The sequence below is a fragment of the Panulirus ornatus genome, chromosome 58, assembly GCF_036320965.1.
Source record: "Panulirus ornatus isolate Po-2019 chromosome 58, ASM3632096v1, whole genome shotgun sequence".
Taxonomy (NCBI): domain Eukaryota; kingdom Metazoa; phylum Arthropoda; class Malacostraca; order Decapoda; family Palinuridae; genus Panulirus; species Panulirus ornatus.
The window spans coordinates 1,019,859-1,034,807 of NC_092281.1; the positions used below are offsets into that span (position 1 = coordinate 1,019,859).

Sequence of the window (14,949 nt, forward strand, 5' to 3'; positions counted from 1 at the left end):
CTTGTTATCACCTCCCCATTTGCGCCCTTCACTGAAGTTCCCATTTGCTCCCTTGTCTTACGCACCTTATTTACCTCCTTCCAGAACATCTTTTTATTCTCCCTAAAATTTAATGATACTCTCTCACCCCAACTCTCATTTGCCCTTTTTTTCACCTCTTGCACCTTTCTCTTGACCTCCTGTCTCTTTCTTTTATACATCTCCCACTCAATTTCATTTTTTCCCTGCAAAAATCGTCCAAAAAGTCTGTCTATCTATCTGTCTTTATCTCTTGGCACCTGTTCCCTTCCCATGGCAAAAGAGTCCCCATAACTGGTGAACTCTAATGCTGCTTTTTAGCCTAAGTGCTTCACCCTTAACAGGCCACTGGCGAAGGGCAACTCTAGTGCAGTGTTTTCACTGATGTTCGTACTGACTACTAATTTGATGTGTCTACCTAATGTTCCAACCTATTACTTTTACTTATTGCTCCCACTTAGCATTCCTAACACCTATGCTTCTGCCTAATATTCCTACCTACAACTAATGTCTATTGGTTCTGCCATTTTGCCAAAAGGCAGGGCTGGTGCATAGCGCTAACCACAGGAAAATTCCAAGGTTACAGAGAATAAGTTGTGTGAGGTAATTGTTGTCAAGTGTTATGTGTGTCAGGAAAAGATTGTATGTTTTTGGAAAGAATGCCAGCAGTCCACATATGAGTGAAGCAGAAAGAAAAGACAGCTACCTGGATCAGAGGAGTGCAACTTGACAACCATGAAGTGCTGGCTCACTGTACAGCCATCACTAACCTTCCAAATACCCAGGTGGGTAGTACAGGTAATATATCTCCCTTTTCAGTGGCTGCCAACCAACTGCTATCTACAGTTTTATGAACTTGAAATCAAGCTTGCAGGAATACCCTGAATTTTACCAGATACATAGGTTTTGAATTTTGAATACCTTTTATCTGTAATGCAATGTCCTGCATGCATGAGATATTTTCTTTAATATTATATTTGAAAATTGGGGTCAGGACCTTCTAACCCGACCTTCTAACCCTGTCTTTCTGGTGAGGAATACTGGTTTCCCCAGCTATTGTCATCCACCCAACTATATATCAATAGTTTGCTTCTTTTAGACCCATCTTTGGTCAGTCAGAAACCATAATATAAATATTGTAATTAACCCACTTAGAGTTCACATGTCATGGACATCAACCCAGAACCAGTCCAGTTGGTACAGAGAAAAATACATCAATAAAAGAAAGGAAAAGGCAAGGCAGGGTAAATACTCCAGGAAGGATGCTGATGGGACATTACCTTGCAGAGCAAAGGTTTTTCAAATTACAAAACCCATATTTTTCTCCTTTTTTGATAATCCCACAATTATAAGAAACTTGGTTATTTAGTGTAAAAAAAATTGTTGTATATATTATTTGTTTTATTTTATTATACTTTGTCGCTGTCTCCTGCGTTAGCAAGGTAGCACAAGGAAACAGACGAAAGAATGGCCCAACCCACCCACATACACGTGTATATACATACACATCCACACACGCACATATACATACCTATACATCTCAACGTATACGTATATATACACACACAGACACATACATGTGTACACATATACATAATTCATACTGTCTGCCTTTATTTATTCCCGTCACCACCCCGCCACACATGAAATGACAACCCCCTCCCCCGGCATGTGTGCGAGATAGCACTAGAAAAAGACAACAGAGGCCACATTCGTTCACACTCAGTCTCTAGCTATCATGTATGATGCACCGAAACCACAGCTCCCTTTCCACATCCAGGCCCCACAGAACTTTCCATGGTTTATCCCAGACACTTCACATGCCCTGGTTCAATCCATTGACAGCACATCGACCCTGGTATACCACATCATTCCAATTCACTCTATTCCTTGCATGCCTTTCACTCTCCTGCATGTTCAGGCCCCGATCACTCAAAATCTTTTCCACTCCATCCTTCCACCTCCAATTTGGTTTCCCACTTCTCCTTGTTTGTTCCACCTCTGACACATATATCCTCTTTGTCAATCTTTCCTCACTCATTCTCTCCATGTGGTCCCCCCCGCATGCGTGTGGAATAGCGCCAGGAAAAAGACAACAAAGGCCACATTCATTCACACTCAGTGTCTAGCTGACATGTATAATGCACTGAAACCACAGCTCCCTTTCCAAATCCAGGCCCTACTAAACTTTCCATGGTTTACCCCAGATGCTTCACATGCCCTGGTTCACTCCATTGACAACATGTCAACCCTGGTATACCACATTGTATATATGTATATGTCTTTGTATGTATATATATGTATATGTTGAGATGTATAGGTATGTATATGTGCATGTGTGGACGTGTATGTATATACATGTGTATGTGGGTGGGTTGCGCCATTCTTTCGTCTGTTTCTTTGGGCTACCTTGCTAACGTGGGAGACAGCGACAAAGTATAATAAATAAATGAATATAAATACATATATGTCTAGACTTAGACAAAGCATTTCAGTGAAGGATACTTGGTTATGTGTAGATGAAAGCAAATAGAGCATACAGTGGTTACAGTACATGAACATAGGAGGGTGACAGGTGGACCTGTTATCATTCCTCAAGTAGTCAGCGATAATTGTTATTTATTTCCTTCCACAGGTTGATTTGGTACCAGTGTGGGTTACACAGAAGTGGGTGGCCATTTTAAGTGCAGAATATCCAAGTCTTGCTTTCCATTCCTCCATCACTAATTCATATGGAAAAGGTGCTTTGATTAGCCTTTTGCGTCAGTTTGCAAAATTACATGAGGACAAAAAACAAATCAGTGTTGGCCTCATTGGTTTCCCCAATGTTGGCAAGAGTTCTATTATTAACACATTAAAGGCTAAAAAGGTAAGAAATTGTTTTGTTTTAACATTAAGTGGATTTTCATCTTTGAGTGCACCATTTTTCCTCTTTATGACTTGTTTCTTCTTCAAAAATTTCTCATTTATTGTTGACCTTCATTCTTCCTTTATTCCTTGACCTTTTCATACTTTGATGCTTTATTATCTCGTATTCCATTTCCCTATTTCCTGGGTGGTCACTTTTGCAAAGTTGGGACCCATACTCAAATCTTGCCATCTGGCAAAGGGCAGGGATGCCTAGTGCTCCAGGGATAAACTTGCTACTCTGCTATTTTATTTAACGCCTTAGCTCCCAAGTTAGGTTTCCTTTCCTTACGTATGAACCTCACTATTTCATTTTATGTAAAAGATGTATTTAAATGCATGATTTCAAAGACATTCATGTTACAATAGAAAAAGAAAAATGACTTAAAATGTATATTTTGTTTGCAGCTTTCATTCGGTATTAGGATTAGGTAAAGGCAGAAGGTAGAAACATAAGGCAGGAGCATTAGGTAGTAGTACTTAATAAGAATATTAGGTAGGAGCCTCTGCAAACACTGCATTAGAGTTGACCTCTGCCATTGGCTTGTTAAGGGTGAGGCACAAAAGGCCAAGAAGTAGCCCTGGATTTCACTAGTTATGGAGACTCTGTTGCCGTGGCCACCCCATTGAGGGAGTTCCAGGTAAGAACAGACATCAGAGTTATAGATAGAGAACTATGGGTACTTACTGCAGAAAAAGAGTGTGAATCTTTGGGAGATGTACAAGAGAAAGTGGTGGGAGGTCAAGAGGAAGGTTTAGAGGCTGGTCCCTGAAGTGGGTCATAGTGTAGGAGGAATGGCAAAGGTCTAGCATGCACTGAGGAGTGTATGAAAGTAGGGGGCTTGTCTGTTAGAGCAAAGATATATATGTTGGAAAGTATTGTAGTTTCGTCAGTGTTGTGTGGATGTGAGTCATCAGCCCTAAATGCATAAGAATTGAAGAATGCGGACGTATAGGAACGAAATGCTGGATGACAATATGTGGTGTGAGTGGGTTGATTGTTTAAAGAATGACATTGTATTACAGAGGTGTGGCAGGAAATAGTTTTATTAAAGGAACTCACCAGGATGTTCTTAAATGGTTTAAATGTATGTATAGGATGAGTGAAGAGAGACTGACCCAGAGGATCAATGTGTCAGAAGTGGATTGAGGGGAGGAAGTACCAAGGAGATAGAAGGATGGAGTGAGAGAGGCTTTGGGTTATCACAGTCTGTGTGTTTAGGATGGTGAGAGGCATGCATGGGATAGGATGAATTGGATCTATATGATATACGGGAGGCAGTGTAATGTCAGTAGGCCAGATCAGGGTATAAGACGAAGTTAAGATGAAATATGAAAGTTTGTTGGGCTTGGCTTTAAATGAAACATTTTCTGCTTGAGATTGGATGTGTTAATTTGTTTCTTCATGCTGCCTTGCTAAGGCAGTAGAATTGTGTAAAAAGAAAAAAAAGATACATAGAGACTTTCTGGATGATTCATCCCCCAAGCATATGTGTTTATACCATTTTTGGAAAAACTTTTACACCTTTACTCATTTTCTTGTGATTTTGGAAGATTGAATAGTTAAAAATTTGGTGTTAAGATTATGATGTGCTAATAATGGAGGAAAAGAAATTGAAAGTTTTTGTACATGTTTGCTATTTAACATCTTTGTGAAAAGACAAAGAAATGGCCCCATTTGCTCACAACTACAATCTAGCTGTTATGTATAATGCACTGAAACTAGAGCCCTCTACTCGCATCTAGATCCCACAGACTTTTCCATTATTACACCTCACTTGTTCGACCCAGTGACATTACATCATTCCTTGTATACCACATTTCTCCATATTGCTCTATCCCTTGCACACCTCACATCTCTTGTACATTCAGGCCTTCAAAACATCTTTCACTCTGTCTTTCCATCTCGTTGTTGGTTTTCTTCCTTTCCCTCGTTCTATACATTTCTGACTCATATACCTTCTTGTTCATCCATTCTTCACTCATCTCCATATGTCCAAACTCTTTCACCACTCCCTCTTCAGCTGTCTCATACATATACTCCTCTTACTACCTTTTCTCTCTTTTACCCTATTATTTGATCAACCCTGCTCACACCACATTTTGTCCTCAAACATTTCATTTCCAACACATCCACCCTCTTTACAATTTTGACTAAGTCCCATACCTCACATCCATGCAGCATTGATGGGACTACTGTAACATCAAACATACCCATTTTTGCCCTGAAAAGACAGTGATCTAACTCCATACATTCCACAGCGCATCAAGGACCTTTGCCCTCTCACCCATCCCTTGGCTTAGTTAAGCTCCCATAATTCCATTCACTGCCATATCATTTCCCAAATATCTTAAAAAAACTCCAACCCCAAGTTCTCTTCATTCAGACTCACACTCCAAATAATCTCTCTCTCTCTTCACTATTAATAACCTTGCTTTTATTGATATTTATACTCAACTTCTCTTAAAACACACTCATCCAAACCCAGACCCCAGCTTCTACAGCTTCTCAAATTTGCCACCAGTACTGTGTGTCATCAGCAAGCAACAGCATACAGCACTGATAAATCTTAGAGGTTGTACAGTGTCTGCAAAAAAGATTCCCCCCTTTATATTTTCAAAGGCGATACACGGCAAAGTTATACTAAGGGTACAAGCTTATGACACTCTCAAGGTGAAGCTGTCATACATATTGTTGCTGAAACTAGTGTTTCTCATAGTGTGAGCACCAGTAACTCACCTCAGTTAGCCTCAGGCTATCATGAAGGAAGGATGCTCTTTCTTTACTCTTCTTGGTTGCCTCTTCATTTTGGGAATTTCCCTTCTGGTCACTGTAATTTTTCCACCTGTACTTCGAGATGGTTGGCTCTTACCTTTCTAAGGATGAGAAAGCCCAAATTCTTGCCTAGAAGCTAGAAAATGTGGGTACACCTGAAACTTCTTTGTGAACTAGGCACTCATAACACACAATCGGGTGGGTACTTCCTGCATCACCTCATCAGTGCCCTGCCTCATTCAAGTCAAAACCCTATAGACCCAAAGGATGAACCTAGATTACTTCAGAAACTTTGCCAATTCCATTCCCAGATGATTGCAGATGATAGTCAAGGCCAAAGGAGAGATGTCAGAATACTAAAATGTAAATATGACATTGCCTTTGAAAATTTATGGGGAGGCGGACAAGGTTTTTGGCAGACGCTGTATGATAGTTGAGAGTGTCCAAGAGATGGGGCCCGAAGAGTGTAAAACTCCCTCCCTGTACAGTACAATTAGTAATTGCTCACTTACCTCCTAAGCTCCTACACCCTAACAAACTGCATACCTGCTCTTATCCCTAAGACCTTTGCATTCGCCTCTCTCACTTCCCTATCCATAATCAAATGAAACAGCCATGGTGACATCACGTGCCCATAGCACAGACCCACCCTCACCTAGAACCTCTCACCTTCATTTCTTCCTATTCGAACAGTTTTCCTACCACACCATGTATTCATAACACCTTCCACAAAGTATCTCTATTAGCTCTGTCATTTGTTTTCTCCATATCACTAAATACCACATGCAGTTCCTTCTCTTCCTCTGAGCATTTCTCACGCATACTCTTCTAAGCAAACATCTGCTCCACAAACTGTCTGTCACTCCTGAAGCTACATTTTTTGTCCCCAAACTGAAACTCACTCCTTTCAATCAAACTTCCCATATAGCTAACCAGGGACACTCAACAAATGTATACCTTTGTAATTTGAACATTCACTTTTGTCCTTGCCTCTTACAGTTGCACTATACAGGCATACAGCCAATCCTCAGGTATCTCGCTATGATTTGTATGTAACAGTGAAAATCCTAATAGGTCACCAACACAAACACCCCTTTATACGATAGAACTATACAAGCATACTGCCAATCCTCAGGCACCTTGCCATGAGCTATACGTACCGTGAAAATCTTAATTTACTAGTCAACAACACCAACCCCATTCTTAAGAAATTCAACTACAATTCCATCCACTCCAACTCTTTCATATGTAATTCATATACTTTACACACTTCATTTTGTGCAAAGCTTTCACCACCTCTTCCATTTTCACTAAGCCTTTTGCCAAGAGTCACTCACTTCACATGCCTTCATGTCCAAAATATCACACATCTCCCAACCTCTCATCATACACATTTGACAACCCATCATATACTCACTCACTCTCCTCACCTCATTTCTACCTATTACCACTTCACCATTTGCCCCATTCACTAATGATCCCATTTGTTCTCTTGTTTTTCTCACACTAATAACCTTTTTCCAAAATTTTTTTTTATCATGCTTGAAGCTTACATAAACTCCCTCACCCCAGTTCTCTTTTGCCCATTTTTCTGCTCCTACACCCTCCTCTTGACCTCCTGCCTCTTTCTCTTGTAAACCTCCCAATCACCTGCACCCCTTTCTTGCAAGTTATGTCTTAACACCTCTCTTTTCTCTTCCACTAGCAACTTCCTCATCCTACATTCGTTACCCTTTTTTCACCGATCCACCTCCCATTCCTTATCCACTTCCCTAACTTCATTTACTCTCTTCTTTAGTCATTCTTTATTCAGTCTCTTCTGGTATTTCTTCTCATAAGCTTGTATTTCTTGTTCACTCTCTTGCACAACCTTCTGTCCACCTATATCATTTCTTCATTTCCTAAGGCCTCTACAAACCTTCACCTTCATCTTAACCAAATCATTTGTCAGACATCACCTCTCAGTACATACACATCCAAGAGTTCACCCTTGGCATGTCTGTCACTTATTACACAATCCATTAATGCCACTTTACCATCTTGCATTTTGAGATTTATGCTAAAGTAATGGCTGTTAGCTGTTCCAAATTTACAGGTTTGTAATGTTGCTCCTCTTGCTGGAGAAACTAAGGTGTGGCAGTATATAACCCTCATGCGGAAGATATACCTTGTGGACTGTCCTGGAGTTGTGCCACCATCACATGAGAATGCTACAGACATGATTCTAAAGGGAGCTGTCAGAACAGAGTACCTTAAAACCCCTACAGATTATATTCCTTCAGTTTTAGAGAGAGTAAGACGGGATTATATTAACAAGATATATCTGGTAGGTATGAGTATCTTGTATAGAGAATATTCTAACTTTAATTTCCCTTTAGGGCACTTCCATACGATAATGGATTATTAGAGCAGAAACCTTCATCCATCTGGCTTTCTACGTAATCCCTCGCTGTGCTAATAAGTACTGTTCCTCTTTGCTCTGCCCTTTTCTGAAATTTTCATCAGACCATAAATTTTACTAATTTTTTGTCTCTAACAATGCATAGTATATTATTTGCAGCTTCTGTCAAGTACCAGAGTACCTTATTTTCAGTGTCAGCAGGTTTACAGTCCCATTGCATCAGTCAGCATGCTCAGAGTTTATTACCCGGCCCAAAAACTGCACCTCCCATTATTTTCAATGATATCTGTTTTCAGTGTTCTGTCCATTTCCTCTTGTTCAACAGCATCTAGAACATCTAGAAGAGTCCCTTCTGACCTGTCCTTTTCTTTAATCATTCTACCTTCATTCCTCTGGTTACATGCTCAATTGATGCCAATCTTTACTCATGATCATTTATCTTGATTTTTAATTATCAGAGTTCCTGATCATTTAATAACAACTCTCATGATCATTAAATTGATAGGGGAGAAGGGGATAGGGGAGAAAGAATACTTCCCACGTATTCCCTGCGTGTCGTAGAAGGCGACTAAAAGGGGAGGGAGCGGGGGGCTGGAAATCCTCCCCTCTCACTTTTTTTTTTTAATTTTCCAAAAGAGGGAACAGAGAAGGGGCCCAGGTGAGGATATTCCCTCAATGGCCCAGTCCTCTGTTCTCAACGCTACCTCGCTAATGCGGGAAATGGCGAATAGTATGAAAGAAAAAAAAGAGTTTCATTACTTCCATTTTGACAGAATTGCATTAATCTGTGGTCCTGAATATTTATTGTTTCAACCAACATCTCCAGTTTTGTTCTGTGAGATTACTTGTTTTATCCCTTTCTTTAGCTTCATTTTTATGGATCTCAGAATCGCCTGGCCTTGATATTATTTCTTATCTAAACCCATATCTGGCTAATGTCATGTTGAAAAGAAGGGTAAAATGAACTTTACTGTTCTATAAACAGGTATAAATAACTTAAACTGCCTGTAGTGGTCTGCTGTCTTGCTCACTTGGAACAGTCACCCTATTTATATTCATTGTCCTTATTTTGTTGGTTCAGGTGGTTTAAAGGTCTCAGACTGCTCCCCCATAAACATAAGAATAACAGACATAGTTAGTCAGCGCACAAATGGGTTTTATCTGGGGAATAGTTTTGAATAAACTGTTGTCAGTGTTGCCACCAGGTTGTTTATATTTTTTACTTTACATCAGTTCTTAATACATTTGCTCACTTCTCCCAAGTCAGCTTAAATATCTTTTATATGCTCTTTATTTTAAAATTCTGCTTTGCTGAGAGTGGCAACACTTTGGGCATTGTATTTGAAAAATGGTCTTCCCTTTCACACTGTCACTGAAAATCTTATAAATGACATGAGCAGACTTAATATCCAGTGGTGTTGGTATGTTATATGGAAATGTATGTTGTTTTACTATAATTTTTTTTATAACCTCTGTGTTGTCAGTGAATTCAGTAAAATGATCAGTAGTAACAAAGGCATGCCAAATTTGAAGGCCCAGTTCCTTGCTGAATACATTATCTTCAGTGGTAACAAAGGCATGCCAATTTTGAAGGCCCAGTTCCTCACTGAATACATTATCTTTTTTCTTTCCTTGTCCCGCCCCCCTCTTGATGATTAATTTTTTTTACTGGGATGAATTATTGTTTTTAGGACTTTTTGAATTTCAATCCCTATAGTGAAGAAGAATGGGGAACCCATCCCCAATAAAATTAATTGGATTCAACTTAAAACATGCAAAAATCAACCTCTTCTCATTTGGGGGCTGTGAGACTAACAAAAAATTCCACATTGTCCCCATCTGCCTTCAGTTGGTGAGATTACTTTATCCACAGTGTTGAATTGCCAGAAACTATGGGTAGACCTTGATGCTATCACAGCTGAAGCACTGTTATCCTCTTTTTTTATCCTGTGACTTGCAGTGGCAGCCAACTGTTGATTATGGCCGTGTTAGGCATCCTTTTCAGTGTTCTCTGTCATGATATATTGCAGAAAGTGACCTAATGGTTCTTTCTCATTAAGTGGCCACACTGGCAAATTTGTACATTTGAATTACCAGCACTCTGTACTCCATTTCTGGTGTTGAATCACGTGATGGTGCAGCTGTGATAGCCACGTTTAGCAGTCTCTTCAGTAGACAGTCATCTCGTGGTATATTGTGAATGCAGATTGTCATATTGTCTTGCAAGATATGAATTAAGTATCTAGACCATGTGCAACAAAATTTGGGATTGGTTGAATCATTGCTAATTAAGTAATAAGTATTAACTTTACATATTTCCCCCAGTGTTAGAGGATCAAGGATAGATGGTTTTTACAAGTGTGTATCCATTACCATTGTAACCTTTCTTGTTATTGTATGGCAGTGATAGAATTGTTAGCTTTGTTACAAGTGGTGCAATTTTGGTAGCCATTTATTTCAGGAAATAATTACTTTAGGGTTCTTTTACATAATTGGGTGACCATATAGGTAGTCTTTATAGTTTTATACTCTTATTATGATAATCATGTTTTGGCTTTGATGTTGGAGTGTATTTCCTCGTAATATTTAGTCATAACTTTTTCATTAATGTTAGAAAATCCTACATATGCATCATCATCCAAATTAAATGTATTTATAAAATTCACAGTTAGTAAATCATTATTGCTTACTTTTATCATTTTTTGACGTTATGAGGCATATTACCAAGAAAGTATTCTCCGAGTATTGTCATGTATATGGTCCTTTAATGTAGTTAGTTCTCAATAATTATTCCTTGCTTGACCTTTGCTGTTGATGTAGTAGATAATTGTAATTAATTAGTCTCAACTTTTTTATTGTGTTAGATACTGACTTCATTAAATTTTAATAACAAATTTCAGGTGAATGATTGGAGCACTCCAGAAGATTTCATGGAGAAAGTAGCAAGACGAAGTGGTAAATTATTGAAAGGAGGAGAGCCTGACCTAAATACTGTGGCAAAAATGGTCCTAAATGACTGGCAGCGAGGTAAGATCCCATACTTTGTTCCTCCACCAGGACATGACTCCTCTGAATATGATCAACTCAAAACTGAAGAGAACAAAGAAATGGCCACCAAAATAAAGGAGAGGGAGGAAGAGGAAGAAAAGGAACTGAGGGATGGAGCTTTTAATGATGATGTCCCTGCAGTGCTGCAAAATTTCAGTAAAATCTCAGTAAGTTTGGAATACTCAGGAGAGGATGATAGACCCTTGAAAATTAGTGAACAAGAACCTCAGGATTACGATGATGAAATGGAGGACGAAAATGAGAATATGAATACTGAGATAGAAAACTGCACTGCAGATAATGGAGTAATTGGTATTGAAGATAATGTATCTGATAAGGATGTAATGCACAGTATTAAGGATAATGTATCTGATAAGGATGTAATGAACAGTATTAAAGATGATAAAGAATCAGATACCTGCACATCAGAATTCGCAGATAGTAAATCAAGTAAAGAAGTGCAGTCAGATGAAGATACAGAAACAATAGTTGGGGAGGAGGAGTTAAGTGATGAGGAGATTGAAACATCAGCTGGTACATTTGCCGTTACAAACTTCAGGAAGTTAAGGCGAAAACGTAAACTTAATCCTGAAGAACAAGTTAAACCTCTGACTTCTAAAGAGAGGAGAAGAATTGAAAGGGAACAGAAAAGAAAGAAAATAGGTAGCAATTTCTATGAAGTTACCAATGTAAAAAATAGAAATCGTAGCAAGATTAAACCAGGTAATTTGGAAGCAGGAGCGAGAGGACATACTAAGAAAATGAAGAAAAATAGATTTTAGCTTTGATATTTGTTTGGGTGTATGGTATTATTGTATTGAATTCATAGGACCCCTACATTGATTTTAAACAAAACTCGTTTGTAAGACTTTAAATTGATTTATTACTATTAGTTTATCAAGACATGTACAAATAACTATTCACAACTGTACATAATATACAGCATATTTACAAGCACTATGCTGAAAAAATTAAATATTGGGGAAACCCAACAATATTCTAATGCATACTTCAAGGATATTTGAGATCAAAAACATTTGGTATCAAAAATCAAAACCAAATATCTAATGAACATACCTTGTGAGAAGTGACTGTATAAATGCAGCTTAAATATGCACATTAATAAATTACAGCTCCAAGAACATGGGTTCCATGCAACATGTTCCTAAGACAAGTGAGGTTGATATATCCCAGAGTTACATTTCCCATAACAGAACAAGTACTAATTGTAGAAGGTTCAGCTTTATTTGAATAATGGGGTTCGAAGTACAATAGTTGCAAATATGTAACTGCAATTACCAACTTTTAAAACTTGGTTTCACTCTGTCTTGTAAGACATTTCAGTTGATTGCTAAATTTTTTTATTAGTTTACCAAGGCCACAATGTCATGTAAATTATTACTGTTACTTTCCCTCTGTCCATTCATAAATTAACTCATGCAAAAATATTCAGTGCATTCAGTTAAAGTGTACCACAACTAGACAGTGTAAGTCCACATTAATGTTTTCATTGACTAAAATTTTAGGTTAAATATTTTTCTAGAGTTTTCTGTCAAGACTATTGTCAGTGTTATATAAAACAAATAAATATGTGGTATTTACTCATATATATGCAAAAGGTATACAAGTAGCAAGTGCCCATAAGATGCAGGTAAAGCCACAAGGAAGCAGAAAATATACTAAGTGTCACGCACTTTCATGTAAATACACTGTCACTGGCAAGTTTAGATAAAGAGAACTAAAACCTGATATACCAGCTGCCACTGTGCAGGGCAAGCAAATGAATCAGGAACTCAAGTATGAGAAGCATATTAATATTTTTTCATTTATAAAGTTTCTAATCCATATAAACCAACATTTTGATTCGTACTGATATCTCAGCTATGTTTGATAAGAGACGATTCAACAATATTTCTGTCTTGCCGAGATGTTGTATGTGATAATCTTGGCATTGTTAGACTTGTGCAATAAATATAGCATAAGAACAGGACAAGAATCAAATGCCGTGTTTAATCATATTAAAGATTATGATCATTGTATTGACTGGAGTAATGCCATCTCAGTTTATTAACTCCTGTACCACAAGAAATATTGTCGAATCTTCTATTATTAAATACACAAGGCAGCAGGTTTGGATGGTATTGCAGTGGAATTTATTAAAAAAAAGGGGGTGACTGTATTATTGACTGGTTGGTAAGGTTATTTAATGTATGTATGACTCATGGTGAGGTGCCTGAGGATTGGTGGAATGCGTGCATAGCGCCATTGTACAAAGGCAAAGGGGATAAGAGTGAGTGCTCAAATTACAGAGGTATAAGTTTGTTGAGTGGGAGCAGGGGGCTGGAAATCCTCCCCTCTCGTTTTTTTATTTTTTTTTTTAATTTTCCAAAAGAAGGAACAGAGAAGAGGGCCAGGTGAGGATATTCCCTCAAAGGCCCAGTCCTCTGTTCTTAACGCTACCTCGCTATCGCGGGAAATAGCGAATAGTATGAAAAAAAAAAAAAAAGTTTGTTGAGTATTCCTGGTAAATTATATGGGAGGGTATTGATTGAGAGGGTGAAGGCATGTACAGAGCATCAGATTGGGGAAGAGCAGTGTGGTTTCAGAAGTGGTAGAGGATGTGTGGATCAGGTGTTTGCTTTGAAGAATGTATGTGAGAAATACTTAGAAAAGCAAATGGATTTGTATGTAGCATTTATGGATCTGGAGAAGGCATATGATACAATTGAAAGAGATGCTCTGTGGAAGGTATTAAGAATATATGGTGTGGGAGGCAAGTTGTTAGAAGCAGGGAAAAGTTTTTATCGAGGATGTAAGGCATGTGTACGTGTAGGAAGAGAGGAAAGTGATTGGTTCTCAGTGAATGTAGGTTTGCGGCAGGGGTGTGTGATGTCTCCATGGTTGATTAATTTGTTTATGGATGGGGTTGTTAGGGAGGTAAATGCAAGGGTTTTGGAAAGAGGGGCAAGTATGAAGTCTGTTGGGGATGAGAGAGCTTGGGAAGTGTCAGTTGTTGTTCGCTGATGATACAGCGCTGGTGGCTGATTCATGTGAGAAACTGCAGAAGCTGGTGACTGAGTTTGGTAAAGTGTGTGGAAGAAGAAAGTTAAGAGTAAATGTGAATAAGAGCAAGGTTATTAGGTACAGTAGGGTTGAGGGTCAAGTCAATTGGGAGGTAAGTTTGAATGGAGAAAAACTGGAGGAAGTAAAGTGTTTTAGATATCTGGGAGTGGATCTGGCAGTGGATGGAAGCGGAAGTAGATCATAGGGTGGGGTAGGGGGCGAAAATCCTGGGAGCCTTGAAGAATGTGTGGAAGTCGAGAACATTATCTCGGAAAGCAAAAATGGGTATGTTTGAAGGAATAGTGGTTCCAACAATGTTGAATGGTTGCGAGGCGTGGGCTATGGATAGAGTTGTGTGCAGGAGGATGGATGTGCTGGAAATGAGATGTTTGAGGACAATGTGTGGTGTGAGGTGGTTTGATCGAGTAAGTAACGTAAGGGTAAGAGAGATGTGTGGAAATAAAAAGAGCGTGGTTGAGAGAGCAGAAGAGGGTGTTTTGAAATGGTTTGGGCACATGGAGAGAATGAGTGAGGAAAGATTGACCAAGAGGATATATGTGTCGGAGGTGGAGGGAACGAGGAGAAGTGGGAGACCAAATTGAAGGTGGAAAGATGGAGCGAAAAAGATTTTGTGTGATCGGGGCCTGAACATGCAGGAGGGTGAAAGGAGGGCAAGGAATAGAGTGAATTGGATCGATGTGGTATACCGGGGTTGACGTGCTGTCAGTGGATTGAA

General features: G+C 38.9%; 1 protein-coding gene across 1 annotated transcript in view; it reads left to right on the forward strand.

Annotated features, from left to right (window-relative positions):
- The window catches only part of Ns2 (nucleostemin 2), a 39,810-nt gene extending 26,262 nt beyond the window's left edge, over positions 1 to 13,548 (forward strand). Inside the window, exons 8-10 of the mRNA XM_071695785.1 lie at positions 2,654 to 2,887; positions 7,797 to 8,027; positions 11,003 to 13,548. Of these exons, the coding sequence (XP_071551886.1) occupies positions 2,654 to 2,887; positions 7,797 to 8,027; positions 11,003 to 11,932 (1,395 nt within the window). The 3' untranslated portion in view covers positions 11,933 to 13,548. The remainder of the gene's footprint in view (positions 1 to 2,653; positions 2,888 to 7,796; positions 8,028 to 11,002) is intronic.
- The last annotated feature ends 1,401 nt before the right edge of the window (positions 13,549 to 14,949 follow it).